This window comes from Phyllobates terribilis, unplaced genomic scaffold, assembly GCF_046119375.1.
Source record: "Phyllobates terribilis strain yellow unplaced genomic scaffold, ASM4611937v1 Scaffold_9__5_contigs__length_417890890, whole genome shotgun sequence".
Taxonomy (NCBI): Eukaryota; Metazoa; Chordata; class Amphibia; order Anura; family Dendrobatidae; genus Phyllobates; species Phyllobates terribilis.
In genome coordinates this window covers 244,603,160-244,625,481 of record NW_027362769.1, presented here as the reverse complement: position 1 = coordinate 244,625,481, position 22,322 = coordinate 244,603,160, and the positions used below count along the sequence as shown (strand labels likewise).

The following is a 22,322-nucleotide window of genomic DNA, read 5'->3' as shown; positions in this document are numbered from 1 at the left end:
TGTTGCTTCAACGACATTGCTCATTAATTGTTTTACTGCAAGCCGCGTGCCATTGGAAAGCTTTGCCTGGTTGATATTTCGCAACATAATTGGCAAGCTGATTTTCAATTGCAGTACATGCGGTGGCATCCCTGGCAGATCCAGTGATTTATTTACAATGTTAGGGAATTGTTTTAGCGGAGGGGTCCTCTATTCCTAATCCTCACCTCTTGGTCAGCGCGGAGACCAAGTAGAAAGAGCGCCTTGCTCTCTGGAGAACACATCCTCTCCATTATTTGCGTTGTAACTGTGTATTTTTCTTGTAGTGGCGCTGCAGGAAACTGGACACTTACTGCTAAGTGTCATGTATGACCGCTGAGTTTAGGGCTTCTCATCAAGTATCATTTTTTAATCTGTAAATTGGTAAGAGACCCTTTAAAAGGAATTGGAGTAATTTAAAACCGGTTCCATAGTAAAAGTACACCTCTTGCTCAGCATTTGTCATATTTAGAGTGGAGCCAAATAATTTGCATGGCTCCATCATGGCAGCCGGACCAGGGCAGTCTAGACTTCTGCACCTGGCATCTTGCGTTCAACTGGCACTTAGAGTGCTCAACAAGAAAATGTAAAATGACTGAATTGAGCTTGCTCTATTTGCAATCTTTAGTCAATTACAAGGAATCTTTTCAGTTTGGATAGTCTATACGAAATAGAAAAGGTTGATCAGCCACATAGAGGCAGAGATTGGTGAACGCTTTGTATTTTGTAATCTTATCTTGCTGTCCTTTGCCCCTTGCTGTTCTCCTACTGTTATATGCATTTGTTCCATGCACAGGCGGTACTACCGGACCATGATCGGTATAGTATGGAGGCGGTCAATGATGCCCAGGGAGTTCTAAGTAGATAATCTAAGGCAGGACTAGTCTGAGGATGGAGAAGGAGAATCCCTGTTGGATTGGTCCTGGCTCATGAGCATATGGCTGCAGAGAGTCAGACGTCCATATAACTCGGACGGGAATCGCAACGCAATGCTCAGACTGGCCGACTGCTCTCCTGACCCAAATGTGACAGTATGTATTTCTATGCAGCAGTTGCGATCGGGTCGGAATAGCCGACTGCATTGCGTTGCGATCCCCGTCCAAGTTATACGGCATTCTACCTCATACCTTTTGTCTGAAACAAAAGTCTGTATTCACAATAGAATAAACAACTCTATTGTTCAAAATGTATCACCTATAGGACGCTACGTGGGATTTTCTTTATTTAATCTATCATGGTGAATATTAATGAACGTGAAGCCGATGGAAATCCTGGATTTCCTTTCTAGATTGGATTACATGGACGTGGCTGTGCACTATTTCAAGCAACCCCAAAAAGCATTGTACATTGCATGCATGGTGTTCTAAACTTTTATAATAAGTGCTTTTATGAAAAACTATATATATAAAAAAAAGTCATCACCATATGGGATGCTACAGTAGTGGTTTGGAATGCTTAAAGGGAACCGGTCACCAGAACTAAAGGGGGCAAGACAGCCTGATTGCAGGGATTTGTCACTTACTTGATTGTGTGTTGTAGTTTCAATACAATCAATGTGTTTTCAGCAGGAGATTATCACTGCCAGACTAGGTCTCACGTGTAGGTCAGTCAGGCTAATCTGTGTAGCCCCGCCCCTACCACTGATTGGCAGCTTACTGACAATGGACAGTGTATACAGGAAGCTGCCAATCTCCAAGTAGTCCAATATGTGCCTGCTCTTGGACTAAATAGCAAAAAATTGCTGACCGCTTCCTTTTAAAGTAGAGTAGTTAGAAATGCAGTACTAAATATGGCTACAGGAGAAAAAGTTCAGGATACCATATCAGACTATTGCCAGTCATTTATCGATGGCTTTTCCTAAGGTTAGGCCATGAATGTTCTACTACTGAAAAAATAAAGGCAGGAGCAGACTGGAATCTTTGTAGTTAAAATGGAGCTCTATAATATTGTATTAGGGAATGATTTGACTCATTATTTTTACCACAATTAAATGACCATAGTTTTTTAATAACTTGTCTAACCAACAGTTGAACTATATAAAATTGGAAAAAAGTCCTACATATTCTTTCTCTTGTAAAATCCACAGTATATTCTGCTAATCTGGTTTTCCTTGTTCTGTTTGGTTTCTGGAGGTCTTCATCTACAATATGTATAATGATTTGAGTCAGGGACAGATAATTGGTGCAGCTTTCCGGAACATGGAAGTAACTGGACTAAAAAATGTGCATCTATTGTTAGCACCAGGATATATGGAGCTTGGGACTAGTGATACTCAACTCTTCCAAGAATATATGTTGATGTATCTGCTCTGGTCTTAAAACCATGCAAATTTGAAGCATGAATTCTTAAAAAGGTTCTTCCAGCTGATACACTTTTTCATACAGATTTGTATTTGAAAAATGTTTTTTTTTTCCTATTTGAACCAAAAAAACTGCATAGCATATACACTGATAAATCAGTAAAAACCATGTTGGGTCAGGTTCACATTTATACAGTGCTCTCCATTGAACACTGTGTTGGGGTTTGCTTGAATACCAACAAACTCTTATTTCAACGGGTACACCCCACAGGTCCCAATAGGACCTGTGGGGTGTTGAAGCGACTAAGGGCGCGGTCAGACTGCCATATAAATGGGACCGCAGTGCACGGACCGGCCAGCGGCTCTCCCATCTGTGCATTTGTATCCGATCTCTGTCCAATTTATACAGCCGTCTGACTGCGCCCTACTTGGGTATTCAGTAACGTTGTCCACTGTTGTCCCAAAGTGGTGAGAAGTTGCTGATACTTGTTTCTGCTCCAGCTCTGTGTTTGTCATCCCTTTAGCTTCTGCTGACTTCCATGCACCAACCAGTTATTTCTAAGCCCAGTCCATTTTACTTGGTGTTGTCCACACAATCTTCTCAGCAAGTTTCTAACTTCTCACAACTGTTCTTAGTGATGTTATCTGGCCTCTGCAATCAATGTAACACATCTCTTAAAGCATGTCTCTAGTTTCCACTTACTTGTGTTATTGCTATTGCTATTTAACCATTGTCTGACTGGAAGAATCTATTCTGGTGACTCCTTCCTGGCTGGAAGATGCTAGTTTCCAATACAGTTACTGTACCCTTTTGTAGCCACACACCTGGCTCTGCTTCACTTGTGCTAACTGCTCCATTTGTGTGTCTGTCGTCAGGCACACTCTGGTCAAGTTTTGATCCATGTGTTGTCTCACCTGCGGCTTCAAGAGTTCCCCTCACCAAATGAGCCCATACCAATATGGCAGATTAAAAGGTTATGAAATTCTACAACCTTGACTGGGGACAAAGGTCATGTCCAAAAAATACTAAAAATATTTTATGGCTCTACAATCACGAGTGAAGGTGTCCTGCTAGTGCAAGGGGAATGAGCAACCATGTCCAGAATTCACAACAGCTGATAAAACTGTGATCATCCACTTAATGCTGCTATGGTGGATTTTGGCCGAAACTCGTGACTGTTTTGGACAGTAAAATCTTTTATTTAGATATTAAAGATTATTTTACAGAGAAATTCAATCCATATCGGCTAACAATATTTTGTTATACTAGTTATATCTAACTGGGAAGGGGAAGACCACATTAAGGTAGAAGAAGTTGATCTACAAGGGAAACAAAAATGAAACCGTTAATTGGCACTTCTTCTTTGTGAGTAATGAAAAATTTGCCTGAAAGTGTTGTAGAAAGCAGGTACTTTTCAAAAAATTAGTTATCGCTGTAGGTACAGTATCAGATTATTTAAAATTTTTAACCTTTATTAATTCATTAAAATGCCAAAATATAAAGTGCAAAAATAGTGCCACGGATGAACCAAACACCACCACAAGTGATGAGATGACCTGTGCCTCCAACGAAAGATCAAGTCTCCTGTCAGATAGTGAAATCCAAAAAGCGGGGGCCTATTAGACGCAATACTTCATTTCAAATACAATCCAATCAAAGCAGAGAAGTATACTTGCAAATAAAATTCAAGTTTTATTCAAAAAAGTTTATAAAAAAACCATCATATTAAAAATGCATAAAGGAGAAGTAAAAATGAAGAAACCCACAGTGACAAATAGTATATATAATCATATGGACATAATTACAACCCCAGTCATGTAGACTACAACAATTCAGCAGAATATATAAAGTGACAAGTGCTTGGTGCCTATAAATGGATCAAGGAATCAAAGAGTCAAAGAGATCAAGTTATGTATATGTGTAACGGGATCGGGAGGTGGAACCTCTGAGCTGCAATACAAAGGGGAAGTCCTTGTAAGGAAGCGGGTGACTCCCAGGGAAGGCAAGCAGGTAGTCACAGAAAGTGACGGAGACAGTGTCTGGGTAAGCAGGCAGGTGGTCACGGCAAGTGATGGGGACAGTCTCTGGGTAAACAGGCAGGTGGTCACGGCAAGTGATGGGGACAGTCTCTGGGTAGACAGGCAGGTGGTCACGGCAAGTGACGGGGACAGTCTCTGGGTAGACAGGAAGGTTCTCCAGGCAGGCTGGCAGAAAGCAAGCAGGTGCTCCCAGGTGAGCGGGCTGACAGACGAGGCAGATAACTGACAGGTAACTGGTGGGCTCTCCCAGGTGAGCGGGCTGACGGACACAGCAGGTAACAGGCAGGTAACTGGCGGATAACAGGCTGGCAGGCAGGATTATAAGTCAGGCTAGCAGCGGGACCTGAGGGCTGAAGCACAGGAAGACACAGTGCAACCAACTTTGCTCGGGCACCTCCATTTTGGAGGAGGTGCCTTATATATGGGAGATCCTCCTGCAATTGGCCGGGGACTGCTTAGGATGGCGCGCGCGGCCCCTTTAAGAGAGAGGGAGCGCGCGCCCTAAGCACAGTGCCTGGGAAGCAGCGCGCGCTTCCAGCAGCGCGGGAGGAGGACGCCGAGCATGGAGCAGAGAGGTGAGGGGAACGGCGTCTCTGCCTAGCAGGGGGCAGAGACGTCGATGCTATAATATGCAAATTGAGCCAAGTGAAAAAAACAGATTCCTAAGGCTGAAAGGTTGGTATCAATGAAAAAACGCTGTCGCTTATTCAGATATTAGTTTCCTAAATAGGGTGTATATAAAGTCCAGGGTATAAAGCTTCAAAATGAACCAAAAAGCCCTCAGTATTATTGAATACAAGAATAGTACCCCCGGCAATGTTGCCAAATATTAAAGACCAATGTCAATCGTAGGGGAATAATGGAAAGGTGGAGGGCAAGTCAATAAACAAAAGTCAAAGAAGGAAGCAATACAACCTGTGTCACTGACGGGACCAGACAACCCCAGCCCGCGTTTCGCGTTCCGCTTCTTCTGGGGTATTTTTCATTAAAATACCAAAATATAAAGTGCAAAAATAGTGCCACGGATGAACCAAACGCCACCACAAGTGATGAGATGACCCGTGCCTCCAACGAAAGATCAAGTCTCCTGTCAGATAGTGACAAGCAAGAAACCGTGATAATATCATTGACCACTATATGCCAAAATGGTCATTCCTTTTCAATAATTACCAGTATTGCTTGTATATTTCAGGTATAGTGTTTCAGCCAGTCTTAATCAGATCTGACTAGTGTTGAGCGAGTATGTTCTATTAACCCTTTCGCCGAGTATGCTCGGGCCGAGCTCCGAGTATTTACAGCTGTTCAGTGATGAGGTTAAATTGCTCCCATGTGCATGATTTGCAACTGTTAGACATTTCTCACATGTAATAAAGCTGTCAAACAGTTGCAAATCATGCACACGGGAGCGATTTAACCTAATCACCGAGCAGCTGTAAATACTCGGAGCTTGGCCGAGCATACTCGGACAGAACATACTCGCTCAACCCTAGATCTGACCAAATTAGATCATCTACAGGATACACATCCTCATTCCTCAAAAAACAGGTGTCTTAAAAATTACTATACTCTGATGAAGTCAATCCAAGAAAAACTCAACATTCTCTGAATATTAGTTGGTAGAGGTAGTTTCAAACTGGATAATTCCATATTTAGATGCAGATGCAACCACAACAATTCTCTGCAAATTCTGCAGAACCCTTGGAACATGCTAATTATGCACATATCCTTGTTCAACATCATTGGTAGGTATACACTGCAGAACAGCGAGAAGACGCATATCAAAAATAGGCTTTAGAAATATAAATGGCAGACTTATTATCAGAAGATTGGAATTTTCTTACCCCTTTTATCTTCAATATCATTGCCAGAGACCATCATGGGGAACTCTATACTTGCGGCATACATAGATAGAGATGGGGTAGTTGTCCTCACCAATTATTGGGAGATACTGTACCTACAGCGATAACTACTTTATTTTCTGAGGTATTTATACCCTAGCTTGAGCTACTTTTCAAAAAAGGAACTTTTTCTGAATCCATTTTCTCTCAAAATCTGCCTTTTTATTTTGATTGTACCTTTTGAATTATTACTCATGCCACCTGCTTAAGTAGGCAGCAGTGGTGTGATATTGGTGTCCTCACTTTTTTCCCAGCGTTCGAAGTGCCTCTTATACTGCATTTAGTTCCCTTAAGGTGTCAACTCTGACAAGAAGATTTTGCCATTTTGCTCTTCCATCTACCAGAAAAGAACACTTCTGGATTGAAATTACCCTTGATACTTAGAAACCATTGCTTTTTGTCCAAACGAGAGAAGCAAATATCTTGAAGCCCTGTTAAATAGAAAAGGGTACAGCTAACCTCAGGAATTCACCGAAAAGAGAATGGACAGCACCTTCAAAAACATACGTTGATCTAATGCCTCTCGGCAAAAAAATATATATATATATATGTATGTATATATATATATATATATGTATGTGTATATATATATATATATATATATATATATATATATATATATATATATATATATATATATATATATATATATATATATATATATATATATATATATATATATATATATATATATATATATATATATATATATATATATATATATATGTGTGTGTATATGTATATATATATATATATATATATATATATATATATATATATATATATATATATATATATATATATATATAAACTGAACATGAGGGTGTAAGTTTAACATTATGTTCAGATTGAATACCTTTAAGGCAATAAAAGTTAGAACCCACTATGAGGTTTGCCGTGACGTGGCAGTGGGCTTCATACAGTCTGATCAGAATGTTAAACGAAGAACCTCATGTTCAGTTATATATATTTTTGCCGTGAGGCATTAGATCAATTGTATGATCTTTTGGAGATGCGATCCTTGTTCCTTTTTTTTTTTTCCATTGCATATCCTAACCTCAGGAATACTGGAAGTCATACAACTCATGACACTGATTTCTCTATTAGGGTATGTGCACACTGTCCAGAGCTGGCTGCGGCCCCGACACAGCGGAATAGCTGCTGGCGGCTTCCGCTCATTTTATGCAAATGAGCGGCGCCAATTTTTTATTTTTTTTTTTCACCTTCGGACTTTCCTCAGAGGTTAGGTCTATGGGGAAAGCCTGCATGCGGACCCGCAAGAGGAATTAACATGCTGCCGTCTGGAAAGACGCTCCACATGTCCGTTTCCGCGGGTATACGGAGACGCATAGTGGACATGGGATTTCTACAAATCCCATCCACTATGCTGTAACATCTGGATGCTGCATAGACACGCAGCTTCAAACCTGCAGCGGCTCCTGACTGTGTGCACATACCCAAGAAGCTGAGAACTAAAGGAAGAAATTATAGGATGCAATAGAATGAAGACAAGTGTTAGATTCCATTCCATGCAAAAAAAAGAAGCCACTAGTTGGTTATAGCTGTGGAATCAAAAAGGCCAGCTGCCTTGTACATTTTTCATCAAACAAAGTAAAATCCTCTTTTTTTTTTTTATGGATTTTGTCATTCCCTTATTAAATTTTTAATCTTTTGACTTGACAGAATCTTTTCTCTCCTAGAGTCCAAGCCCTTGAACACTTAGGCTCTGATTCATCAAAATCGACAATCTTCACTCCAGTTTTGAGAAGGTTGGAGTGTGAGGCTCCTGATTCATTAAGAGGGCGCCTCGTCACAAATCTTACTCCAGTCCCTGCTGGAGTAAGATTTGTAGTGTTACTGAGCGCCGCCACTCATCATGAATTTTGAGGGCAATCACCACGCCCACGTTCTGCCTATTTTGTCAGAGTTGGACAAAACTGGAGTGTGAGCCCCAAAAGTCACTAAATTTTAGTTCAGTTTCAAGTTACACCAAAACTTTGCAACACTTTTTTCACTATTGATTATTCTGATATTATTCTTTCCAGTACGTCCCCATGACAGCACCATAGGAGGAGTAATCCCATATCCTGTGTAGGGACAGGAAGCACAAGAGGTTAAAAGCCCTCCCACCCCCAACCTCCTGAGTGTTTTTCCTGTCCCTACACAGGACAGGGAGTACAGGAGGAGCGCTGGTGCAGGAGCTCTGGTGCGAAGATAGATGTACCTCAGGGGACCCTGGGGTATTGGGGGGGGGGCACGGCTCTCTCCTTCCCGCCGCCAAGCGGGTCCTGGGCTGACACTCCCTGTTGGGAGTCCCTCAGCCGGGGCTCTCGGCATCCTGCTCTGGGTGGGTCCGGCTTCTCCCGGCTCCAGGACCGCCCGGCGTCGAAACCGGAAGTTTGGAGATGACGACTTCCGGTGGCGTTCGCGCTGGAAATTCAAACCGCGGTTCGACCAGATGCCAGGGAGCAGGGAAAAAAATGACAGGATGACCAGGTAAGGTATAAGTAGGGGGGCTGGGGAACATAAAAGGAAGGCTTACAGACACCCCTGACCGTAAAATGGCAGAAATGTCTCACAATGATACCCTTCCTGGATCGCCCCACAGTCATGTAAGTGTACCATTACCTTTTTTAATATGGTTAATGGAGCTTACTCTTACCAGGCCCTCCATATTTTTTATAGGATATATCTGGGCAATTACCACCTCCTTCTGAGAAAAAGGATACAGAGAAAAGGCCACAGTAAAATCCAAGAGGTGCCTGGATTGTAACATCAGACTTCCCGACTCGTATACGAAACGTCTATGTGCTGAATGTAGAGCCTCCATGCTAAAGGAGGAGCACGAGGCTTTATTAAACGAAATGCGTAGTATAATCAAAGAAGTTGTTCAGGCTTCTATTATGTCTCTACAGCCCCCAGGTTCAGGAGCCCAGGATCCCAAAAGAACCAGAGAAGATATAGCACCATCTTCTGAGGGTGAAATCGACCCATCTGGCGACTCTGACATTGAGACCATTAGTTCGCCTCAGGACGGGGAACGGAAAAGATATATGTTCCACTCAGATGGTATGGATATTCTTCTACGAGCAGTCCGAAACACGATGCCGGTAGAGGAAACTGAGAAGTGTAGTAACATTCAGGATGAGATGTTTGGTGGTCTTAGAACCCAGAGATCCATGGTTTTTCCTGTTGATGCACATGTGAAGGACATGGACATGATACTAGAGGAATGGGAGGATGTGGAGAAGAGACTCTCTATACCACGAGACTTCCGCGCCCGACTATCTTTTGACCCAGAGGACACCAGTGTGTGGGACATTATTCCTAAAATTGACGTCCCAGTAGCTAAGGTGGTCAAGAAAACCTCTATCCCCTTTGAAGACTCGTCAGGACTTTAAAGATCCTATGGATAGGAAGGCGCATGGACTTTAGAAAAAAGCCTGGGAAGCTTCGGTGGCAATTATTAAATCTAATGTCGCTGCTACATCTATTGCCAGATCCATGAGTCTGGCTAGAAGAGGTAGAGAGCCACCTACGAGATGGCATGCCGAGGGAATCTCTCCTTCAATCATTGCCCCTATTAAAAATGGCAACAAATTTTAGGGCCGACGCTTCGACGGAATCGGTCAGATTTGCGGCCAGAAATAATGCGCTTTCCAACTCAGCCCGTAGAGCTGTTTGGTTAAAAACATGGTCTGGACATACAGCTTCTAAGAACAAACTGTGCTCCATTCCATTTTCAGGGCTCAGAGTATTTGGACCAGTACTAGATGACATTCTAGAAAAAGCGTCCGATCAAAAGGAGCAGCCCTTTATTAAACCTTTCCCCTCCCGTAAATAAAACACGCAGAAAAAAGGGGGGTCCACAAGCTAGAGTTTTAATAAGGGGAACAAAGATAAGAAGTACTTGCCCAGTACTGGTTCCCGTCCAAAACGACAATGACTACGTCAGATTAGGGGGGCGATTAAAGTTTTTCAGAAACAGTTGGCATCTGGTAACTCAAAATCCCTGAATACTAACAACTATAGCACAGGGTTACAGGATAGAATTTTCTCAAAATCCCCCTCAAAAATTCCGCCTGATGAGAGGTTCCCCTACCGCTCTTTCCCGTCTACGGGCAGACATAGAGAAGCTACTACATCAGAGGGTTATTGTACCAGTTCCAGAACACAAGCAACATCGGGGCCATTACTCCTCTCTGTTTTCAATAAAGAAACCTTCAGGGCAGTTCCGTACAATTATCAACCTGAAACCCCTAAACCGATGAGTCCGCTACAAAAAAATCCGCATGGAATTAGTAAAATCAGCCATTCCTCTAATAGACGCGGATGCGGTAATGTGCACCCTGGATCTCAGGGATGCATACTACCACCTGCTAATACATTCCTCAAGTCAGCAATATCTGAGGTTTGCACTACCATCAGGCGGTCAGATTCTACACTACCAGTTCCGATGTCTTCCTTTTGGCCTGTCATCTGCTCCCAGAATCTTAACAAAGATCATGGCAGAGGTGGTGGCCTATATCTGACTCAGGGATATTACCATCATTCCGCACTTGGACGACTTCTTGTTGGTGGCAGGATCTCCTCTAGGTATGACGCAACATCTGGAATTTGTCCTACGGACATTAACCAGCCTGGGTTTGATTGTGAACAAAGAAAAATCCAATCTTGTCCCAAGTACATCACACATCTTCCTGGGAGTCCGTCTCGATTCCCGAATAAGAATGTCTTATCTCCCAGAAGACAAGATGCTCTCAATTCCACAAAGGATTCGTTCTTTTGCAAGAGAGAAGGAACCTTCAATCCGGAAGGCAATGAGTATTTTTGGAATCATGACGTCATGTATCACCTGCGTCAGATGGAGCCGGTTCCATTCTATGCCTCTACAGAAATGCATCCTGGAAGTGACATCAAAATTACCTAGACAGGAAGATGTCTTTGTCCAGAGGTGCCCAGGACACTTTGCACTGGTGGCTCGACCAGAAGAATCTGCAGAAGGAAGTGCAGTGGAGTCTGGAACCTTGTCTTTTAGTGACCACGGACGCAAGTCTCTCAGGATGGGGAGCTCGAGTGGGAGAGTCTTATCTCCAAGGTACATGGTCCACAGAGATTCAGACCCGATCATCGAATTTTCGGGAACTACAGGCAATCTGGGAAGCCCTACAGAGAAGCCAGGCGGTCTTAAAAGACAGACATGTAAAAATTTTGTCAGACAACATCACGGCAATCTTTCATCAGACATCCACTTCTCCAGTCCCTGGCCAACAGGATATTCTTAGGTATAGAGAAGATAGTGAGCTCCATTTCAGCAGTTCACCTTTGGGGATCCGCCAATCAGGAGGCAGATTACCTCAGCAGGCGTCAGATGAAGGCTTCAGAATGGGAACTGAAGGAAGAGGTGTTCCAGCAATAAACTCGCAGATTGGGTCAGCTGCACCTAGACCTTTTTGCATCCAGAACGAATGCAAAGACGACATCTTTCTTCTCTCTTGACCCAGGAGATCATCCTCTGGCAGTGGACGCTGTCTCACAATATTGGGGAGAGGACCTAACATATGCCTTCCCACCTGCTCCTCTAATTCCGAGAATTCTGCAGAAAATTCAGGAAGATCGGGCGACAGTCATAGCAATTGTCCCGTTCTGGCCAAGGAGAAGTTGGTTCTCCCTTCTACATCATCTAGCGTTGAAAGACCCAATCATTTTAACATTTCAGGAAGATCTTCTGACGCAAGGTACACTATTGCATCGGAATCTTCAACAACTCCAGCTCTCAGCTTGGCTTCTGAAGGGGAGATCCTGAAGAACAAGGGATTATCCGCCAGAGTGATCCAGACTATGCAGGCTAGTAGAAAACCTGTAACCCAGGCCATATATAAAAAAGTATGGAGGACCTTTTGTCATTTCCACAGGACTATAGACACCTCTCAGCCAGACATCCCTGCTATCATTGATTTCTTGCAGGCGGGATTTGATACAGGTCTTAGACCAAGTACCGTGAAGGTGCAGATTGCGGCACTAGGTGCTTTCTTTGACACATCATTGTCCTCGCATCCCTGGATAATCAGGTTTGTCAAGGCAATCCAGAGACTTAGGCCTACACAGAGAATTTCTTCCCCTCCGTGGGATCTGAATCTTGTCCTGAGAGTCCTTTGCAAACCTGCCTTCGGCCTAGTTCATGAATTTAAAAGAAAGAACTTAACTCTGAAAACGGTCTTCTTGGTGGAAATCACCACGGCTAAACGGTTGGGTGAAATCCAGGCTCTATCGGTTGTCGAGCCATGTATGCAGATTCTGGATGATTGCATCATTCTCAAGCTGGATCCAAGTTTCTCCCCGAAGGTGGTGTCGTTGATGACCTTAAACCAAGAGGTGGTTCTTCCATCATTCTGCGAAAATCCTAGGAATCAGAGGGAGGAAGAGTTCCACCAGCTTGATGTCCGCAGAGCAGTGTTGGCCTATTTGGAAGCCACTCGGAACTGGAGATTAGACTCTAATCTTTTTATACCGTTTGGGGTAACAAATAGAGGCAGGAAAACTTCAAAACCATCCTTAGCTAGATGGGTTACATCCATTATTAATCTAGCGTACCTTTCAGAGGGACAGCCTTCCCCTGAAATTATCAAAGCCCATTCTACCAGAGCAGTTTCCACCTCATGGGCAACTAGAGCAGGGGCTACCATTGAACAAATATGTATCGCAGCCACATGGTCAGGACATAGTACTTTCTGCAAACACTACAAGCTAGATGTTCTCTCACAGCAGAGATCTGCATTTGGTAGGAAGGTACTTCAGGCTGTTATCCCACCCTAAGCTATGAGTTCTTGGGTATACTCCTATGGTGCTGTCATGGGGACGTACTGGAAAACCGGAATTAGTCTTACCAGTAATGATGTTTCCAGGAGTCCACATGACAGCACCCTTATTTCCCTCCCTATATTGCTACTGTATGTGATTCCAACATATGTCTAAAATAAAATTTTGTTGTACCTAGCCAATGTGGTTCTTGGAAAATCACTGAGGAGGTTGGGGGTGGGAGGGCTTTTAACCTCTTGTCCTTCCTTTCCCTACACAGGATATGGGATTACTCCTCCTATGGTGCTGTCATGTGGACTCCTGGAAACATCATTACCGGTAAGACTAATTCCTTTTTTTTTTTTTTTTTTTATTTTTTTAACCTTGTTCTGCTGTGTTGTGTGTATGTACAGTACAGACCAAAAGTTTGGACACACCTTCTCATTTAAAGATTTTTCTGCATTTTCATGACTGAAAATTGTACATTCACACCACACTGAAGGCATCAAAGCTATGAATTAACACGTGGAATTACATACTTAACAAAAAAGTGTGAAACAACTGAAAATATGTCTTATATTCTAGGTTCTTCAAAGTAGCCACCTTTTGCTTTGATGACTGCTTTGCACACTCTTGGTATTCTCTTGATGAGCTTCAAGAAGTAGTCACTGGAAATGGTCTTCCCACAATCTTGAAGGAGTTCCCAGAGATGCTTAGAACTTGTTGGCCCTTTTGCCTTCACTCTGCGGTCCAGCTCACCCCAAACCATCTCGATTGGGTTCAGGTCTGGTGACTGTGGAGGCCAGGTCATCTGGCGTAGCACCCCATCACTCTCCTTCTTGGTCAAATAGCCCTTACACAGCCTGGAGGTGTGTTTGGGGTCATTTTCCTGTTGAAAAATAAATGATGGTCCAACTAAACGCAAACCGGATGGAATAGCATGTCGCTGCAAGATGCTGTGGTAGCCATGCTGGTTCAGTATGCCTTAAATTTTGAATAAATCCCCAATAGTGTCACCAGCAAAGCACCCCCACACCATCACACCTCCTCCTCCATGCTTCACGGTGGGAACCAGGCATGTAGAGTCCATCCGTTCACCTTTTCTGCCTCGCACAAAGACACTGTGGTTGGAACCAAAGATCTCAAATTTGGACTCTTCAAACCAAAGCTCAGATTTCCACTGGTCTAATTTCCATTCCTTGTGTTTTTTAGCCCAAACAAGTCTCTTCTGCTTGTTGCCTGTCCTTAGCAGTGGATTCCTAGCAGCTATTTTACCATGAAGGCCTGCTGCACAATGTCTCCTCTTAACAGTTGTTGAAGAGATGTCTGCTGCTAGAACTCTGTGTGGCATTGACCTGGTCTCTAATCTGAGCTGCTGTTAACCTGCGATTTCTGAGGCTGGTGACTCGGATAAACTTATTGTAACGGGTCTGGGAGGCGGAACCTCTGAGCTACTATACAAGGGGGCAGTCCTTGTAAGGGAGCGGGTGACGACTAGGGAAGACGGGCAGGAGGTCACAGCAGGTGACCGGGACAGTCTCTGAGTGAACGGGCTGGAGGTCACGGCAAGTGACCGGGACAGTCTCTGGATGAACGGGCTGATGGTCACGGCAAGTGACCAGGGCAGTCTCTGAATGAACGGGCAGATGGTCACGGCAAGTGACCGGGGCAGTCTCTGAATGAACGGGCAGATGGTCACGGCAAGTGACCGGGGCAGTCTCTGGATGAACGGGCAGATGGTCACGGCAAGTGACCGGGGCAGTCTCTAGGTAAAGGGTTGGTACGACCTGTGGCGGCTGATGATAGACGTGAGCTCCCAGGTGAGCAGGCGAGAGTCTCTGGATGAACGGGTGGTCACAGCATGTGACGGCGGAGCCTCCAGGAAGACCAACAGACAGGCGGCAGATGAGCGCTCCCAGGTGAGCGGGCAGAAGTCTCTGGACAGGCGGGTGGTCACAGCACGTGACGGCAGAGCCTCCAGGTAGGCTAGCAGACAGGCAGCAGATGAGCGCTCCCAGGTGAGCGAGCAGGAGTCACTGGACAGGCAGGTGGTCACAGCACGTGACGGCGGAGCCTCCAGGTAGACTAGCAGGCAGGTAGCAGGTGTGTGCTCCCAGGTGAGCGGGCAAGCTGGTCCATAGACAGACTGACAGGAGTTGGAAGGCAGACCGTCGGACCTCAGGCAAGCAGGCAGGTGGCTGATGTGCGCTCCCAGGTGAGCGGGCAGGCTGGTCATTAGACAGACTGACAGGAGTAGTAAGGCAGACCGTCGGACCTCAGACTAGCAGGCAGGTAGCAGATAATCAGGCAGGAATCTGGCAGGAATCTGGCAGGTAACTGGCAACGGGACCTGAGGGCTGAAGCAGAGTAGTGAACAGTGCAACAACATTGCTCGGGCACCTCCATTTTGGAGGAGGTGCCTTATATATGGTGAAGTCCTCCGGCCATTGGCCGGGGACTCCTTAGGACAGCGCGCGCGGCCCCTTTAAGAGGAAGGGAGAGCGCGCGCCCTAAGCACAGTGGACGGGAAGGAGCGCGCGCTGCCAGCAGAGCGGGAGGAGGACGCCGGGCACGGAGCAGGGAGGTGAGGGGAACAGCGTCCCTGCCTAGCAGAGGGCAGGGACGCCGGCGCTACACTTATCCTCAGAAGCAGAGGTGACTCTTGGTCTTCCTTTCCTGGGGCAGTCCTCATGTAAGCCAGTTTCTTTGTAGCGCTTGATGGTTTTTGCAACTGCACTTGGGGACACTTTCAAAGTTTGCCCAATTTTTCGGACTGACTGACCTTCATTTCTTAAAGTAATGATGGCCACTCGTTTTTCTTTACTTAGCTGCTTTTTGCTTGCCATAATACAAATTCTAACAGTCTATTCAGTAGGACTATCAGCTGTGTATCCACCAGACTTCTGCACAACACAACTGATGGTCCCAACCCCATTTATAAGGCAAGAAATCCCACTTATTAAACCTGACAGGGCACACCTGTGAAGTGAGAACCATTTCCAGTGACTACCTCTTTGAAGCTCATCAAGAGAATGCCAAGAGTGTGCAAAGCAGTCATCAAAGCAAAAGGTGGCTACTTTGAAGAACCTAGAATATAAGACATATTTTCAGTTGTTTCACACTTTTTTGTTAAGTATATAATTCCACATGTGTTAATTCATAGCTTTGATGCCTTCAGTGTGAATGTACAATTTTCATAGTCATGAAAATACAGAAAAATCTTTAAATGAGAAGGCGTGTCCAAACTTTTGGTCTGTACTGTATATATAGGTTTAAGATGGTCAATTTTATTATAGACTAATTATACTGAAGAATACACATTACATAAAGAATATAGTATATAACATAAAATACAATTTGCTAGTGTTGTTCAATCTCAGTCCAAAAGAGCATTACTTAGAGTAACCTTCTATCCCATTCTCAGGATGGGGATGATTACTATACGATGGGGACCAGAATGGGGGACATTACAGGGTTGGGGACATTATTACAGGATGGGGGCCAGAATTACTACATGGGGCTAAGTGTAAAACTATATTACTGTATGTGGCCAATTGGAGGTGTAAAATGAATAAAAAAAAAAGTAAAGAATGAAAAAATAATCAAATAATATTTGGCCACTAAAAATGCTGTTTTGTAGAGATTGAAGGAAAGGAGAAGATCTGTACCATAACCCATATGATAAACACCATTAAAAAGAATAAAATTAAACTCTCCCCAAAAAAAAGAAAAAAAAAATTAAAAAGTCATAGAAAATTAATGGCATCGCTGAAACGTAATCTTTTCCCGCAAAGAATACTGCCCTTCCTATTCAATTTTTTTTTCTACGTGTGGCCCATTTACCCGGCTGAGTTTGAGACCCTTGTTCTATATATACCCTGCAGAAAACCTAGCAGGAGCCTATGGGTTGGCAGGTATCCTCCAATTTTGACATCAGGAGAACATCCAGATATCACTCACTCACTGCAGAAATCCACTATCTTGTAAGATGTTCCAAAGCATTTAAAGAAAAAAAATAAAGTAAATGTGGATACTGAGAATTGGTTCAATTCGTCACAAGAAAATAGATTTTAATTGCAATTAAAATCTAAAAATCACTTCTTTTGTTAGAGCCCATTATCATGAAGTAAACAATAAACTGACAAACAAAATGATCAGAATTGGCATCATGGCCAAAATAAAAATGTATAGAAACACAGCAGAAGGTACCATAACACAAATCTCTGGGAACTTGCTTCCACTTGTGATATAACTGGCTGGTTGATGATAATCCAAAAAGCCGAGATACCGCAATTGCCTCCCTCACCACACAAATACCAAACAATATTTCCTCCAATTATCTGTGATTATGGCCTCTTACTGTAGGATTCTCTGTGCTCAGTACGTGCCCTTTCCGATCATGGGTTTAAATGATGCACTAGACTTGCCATGGAGGAAGGCTGTGTAACTGATACCTGGTAAATGACCTAGTAGTTATTTTGAATGGATCTATTAAAGATGTGACAATTATACTCTGCATATAAATGACTAATATTATCTGATATTATATACAATAAAATTCCCTTAATTCAGCCCTCTACATTGTGGGATTCCTCTCTGCACTAAATTGTAATCTATTGTCTCTCCTGACATGCTTACCAATGATTGACCGGACCAGAAGATAAATTCCGATTTTGTGCCATTGCTGCTTTTTAGTAAACCGGAAGTCAACTATAAGAACGAAAATTGTGTTAGACATTGTTTTATCCCTTTGTCTTAGTTTTCAACATGTGCTGGGCCAAATGTTTTGCATATCTGGTCATGAGTAGTCGAATTTTGCCTAAATATTTTTTTAGGGTACGTTTTTAGGTTAAAACGTGGCAAAGACCAAGCCAAATTTATCACCAGATGTCAGGGAGCTCATTTTTCTGAAAGAGAAGTCAGGTAAATGCCAAAAAGAAGTAGCTATGGAATTCAACCGTTCTCAGAGTCAAGTGTCAAGAAAGAAAAGGAAGGTTATGGAACATCTGACAAACCTAGAAGTGGACAATCACAGAAATCTTCCTCCAGAGTAGATCACATTATTAAGAAAAAGTCAGCATCTGATGTCTATAAAAGTGCTGTACAGATTTCACACGAAATGAATGAAGAATATGGGGTCAAAGTGAGTCGTCAAACTGTGGTGCGATGGCTAAGAGCAGTAGGGTTGAATGCATGAGTTCCAGTCAAGAAGCCTTTCATCTCTGCAAAGAACCGGAAGGTCCGACTTCAGTTTGCCAAAGAACACCGCCAATGGAAAGAGACAGATTAGTCTAAGGTGTTGTGGTCTGATGAATCCAAGTTCAATTTGTTTGGTAGTGATGGCAAGCACTATATATACCACCCAATTGGAAAAGGTAATGATGTAAGGTACCAAACACCTACAGTGAAACATGGTGGTGGCAATGTCATGGTTTGGGGCTGCTTTTCTGCATCTGCCATTGGCCCTCTGCATAGAAGTGATGGAAATGTGAATGCTACTATGTACAAGGATATACTGGAGAATGTAATGCTGCCAAAAAAGCAAAATGTAATAAAGGGAGATACAGATAATAATCCCTACCTTGCCTAATCCACAAGTCAAAACAGGAATAACCATATAAAGTGGGTATAAAACGTAACTTTTACTCTCGCAAAGATTAAAAACTGGCAATCCTCAAAACAAATTATTGACAATATACATGACTTATTACATAAAAGACAAGTCCTATCAGTTTATTTAAACACAGCTGGACTCCAATGAAGGAGTAGAACCATCTCAAGGAGGATCACAAGGAAATGGACAGCATGTGACTTAAATATGAGTGTCTGAGCAAAGGGTCTGAATACTTATGACCATGTGATATTTCAGTTTTTCTTTTTTAATAAATTTGCAAAAATTTCTACATTTCTGTTTTTTTTCATTCAAGATGGGTTTCACAGTCTACTTTAATGAGAAAAAAAATGAACTTTTTAGAATTTACCAAATGGCTGCAATGAAACAAAGAGTGAAAAATTTAAAGGGGTCTGAATACTTTCTGTACCCACTGTATATGTACATAGTAATGCATCCTTGTATTTCTATTGCAGAGCATACCATGGCCACACCACTAGAAGATGTTGGCAAACAGGTAGGAAAGGATTTGATTCTTGTAGGAATTGCATTTTTTACAACGTATTTTAATGATTTTACATATTTTATTCTCATTAATAACAACAAAAAAATCTTTATGAAATAGCACTGCCTTCCTTCAGCTCTGTTCATACCATATTTGTGTTTTTATGCTGAAGCTGTAGCCTTGTGGTTGTAACTATTTCTCATAATTACATATCTTGAGCATTTGATGAAAAGGACCCGCTTTTGGCAACACATGTAGCCTATTGCAATGCCTGTACATTTCCCATGACTTTATTGACACCAACCTGCTTTTGTTTGTTTTTTTGTGTTGTATGTTGGTTGCTAGTGTCCTGGGCAAGGCAAGTATCATGCCACTTTTGAAAAAAATAATGTTCCCTTACACCTCCTCTAAAAGTAATCATGCCAACCCATGCAAAAAAAGTTCATACTTGCCTAATCTGAGCAACTGAATCCCCTCCTCTCCTATTCACGAAGTCGGCTGGCACAGGTGGCACAATCCAGTGATGTTATTGTGGTGCCTGCCTTGGGACGGTGAAGTCATGTAGGCCTACAGCCGCCTGGGGCCTACAGGACAGTGTAGGGGCAGGGAGGTTATAACGCCTTGCTCTGCCACAGGGCCCAACTACATCTGTCATATTGACACCAGTATAGTTCAAAGTGATGATCACCCGGAGATCTAGGGCACGCAGCCAGAATTCAGACATGATCTTCAGTGCTGGTGATGCCACTATGCTTTATTTTTTTTTTTATTTTGTTCCCCCAAGAGTTCTATGCTTCAAGCAACCACCCTTGCTCTCCCACCTACTGGCTTTTTGGCTATTCAATGAGAGAAGTACAGTGTCCCATACACAGTTGTGTCTCTGAAGCTACATGCCAAATAAGTGTCTAGGAATTGGTGTCATATCCCTGACACCCTGCTGACCAGCGTCCCTGAAGTAGATTGTTAAAATGGCTTTTATACCTTGCTGATGTGTTAATTTTTATAACCACGGCCCACTCATCTAAATCATACATTGATCTATTGCAGCTAAACAAAATTAATGAGGTTGTTAGTTAACATTGTGATCACTATATATGGAAGTTGTCTCTTGCATATTTACTGCAATATCTTCTAGAGGACTAGAACTCTAACGCCACCTATTGGAAGTAGCAATCCTAAAAGTCAGTATTGACCCTTTAACGAGCCTTGAAATGTGACTTGGGATAAAAGCCAAATCAGAATCTCAATTTTAGACCCAGTGTATGACTTGTAGGATTGCTACTTCCAATAGGTGGCGCTAGAGTTCCAAGTCCTCTTCCTCTCTGAAGAGACAATTTGCATATTTAATTTCCCAGAGGAGCATGTAAGGCATTTGTCTCCTCATATTGGCATGCCAGATCTGGCATGTCACTCTCCACAAGGAGAAACCTTACCCCACTGCCATGGCACCTTTTACTGGATCCCTAGCCTTCATGATGTAGTGACCACCCCCCGCAGTGACTGTGCCCACAGGGGTAGCGGTGTAGGTGCCCCACAGCATCCTGTCTTCTAGGCAAAGCCCCCACGGCACCCGGTCACACCACCTCACAGGCACAACAACCGTGACCACCACACAACTCCAAGTGTCTAAATTTAAAATTCACTCCCCTTCCACATGGTCTCAGACAAAAACTTAAACTTTAGAGCAGTATTGTTGGGACCCCTCTTGCAGTCTCCTTCTTTTAATTTAAAAACACAAGGGCCAAATGGGAGGGGTGCTAGTGCCAAGTAAAACAAAAAAATGAAGGCGACCGTATGCCATATGCTAGAACTGTAGAAGAAAAGACCTGGACTGCTCATCCAAAAATCATACATTGATCTATTGCAGATAAGCGGAATGAATGAGGTTGATAGTTAACATTGTGATCAGCTTGTATAAAGCCCACTGCCATGTGACCACTTAGTGGAACTTTAGCCTGTAAGATGCTGCGCCGTGCGGCAACAACTAGTGCAGCGACACTACACTGGCAGGGGGAGCGAACCCAAGAGCCCCCCTGCAGCCACGATGTCAAACTCAAATACACAGAGGGCCAAAATTAAAAACTTGGAAAAAGTCGCGGACCAACCTTGTTAAAAAAAAAGTCTACAATAGAGGAAGTTTTTCCTTATTCTTTAAAGAAAGACGGGCTGCGCGCAGCCACCCACGCAGGACGACGGGCCCTGCGTAGCCGCCCACGCAGGACGACGGGCCGCAGTGGCCCCACTACTTTAGTTCTCTCCTGTTCATAGAAATAACTCTGCTTACAACAAGATATGAAGATTCTTATTTGTGCAGTTCCTTTTACCTTGATTTATAGCACTATAATAACCTGTTTTTACAAGCAGCAGATTAGTTGCAGTACAAGTGAAAATCCCTTAATAGGAGAAATAATGGGCATGAATCACTTTGATTTTTTTCTTCTCCCTAGATCTGGCGAGGAGCCTTTCTTCTTGCTGATTACATTCTCTGGCAGCAGGATGTCTTCAGAGGGTGCACAGCGTTGGAGCTCGGAGCAGGCACCGGCTTCACCAGTGTCATCATGGCAACCGTTGCTAAGATGGTCATCTGCACAGGTACAGCAGATCTCTATTATAATATCATGCCTGTCACACTCCAGATGAATTGTCCCCCTGCCCACAGTCCGGCTTAATCACCGTAATCTGTGCGTCTAATACATGAAGACTTTGTAAGACACCAGACGATTTATGCAGAAAGTATAGGGATACGGCGTAGACTTTATTACTCTAAGTGGATCATTAAATGACATGCTTTTACTGCCAGTAAGGTATTATCTATAGATATAGTCTGGTAAAAGCTGGAATAACGCCGGCATTTAGCATGAGAGATCTCAGAGAGTGGCCCGTTAGGCTTCCAGATATAGAAAGGAACATATAGGGAACCTGTAAATGTGGTCAAACCGTTCAGTATTGAACCCCTGGGGCCAAAATCTTGAATTATTTTAACAATATAGTGATATTTCTGTGTTTTTTTTTTCGTACAATTAGAACATGTGAAAATTGTCACCACTACATTATAGAATTATTACACTAAAAACTGGAAATTCAAGGATTATTCTGAAAGCCAAGCGATGGATATTGGGGTCGTTAGTTGGTCCACCAGGTTTAATATTGACC

General features: G+C 43.1%; 1 protein-coding gene across 3 annotated transcripts in view; it reads left to right on the top strand.

Annotated features, from left to right (window-relative positions):
- The window catches only part of METTL22 (methyltransferase 22, Kin17 lysine), a 224,842-nt gene that overhangs the window by 37,917 nt on the left and 164,603 nt on the right, over nt 1-22,322 (top strand). For all 3 annotated transcript variants that reach the window (XM_073647778.1, XM_073647777.1, XM_073647779.1), the window contains exons 4-5: nt 19,141-19,181; nt 21,617-21,761. In XM_073647778.1, the coding sequence (XP_073503879.1) occupies nt 19,141-19,181; nt 21,617-21,761 (186 nt within the window). The remainder of the gene's footprint in view (nt 1-19,140; nt 19,182-21,616; nt 21,762-22,322) is intronic.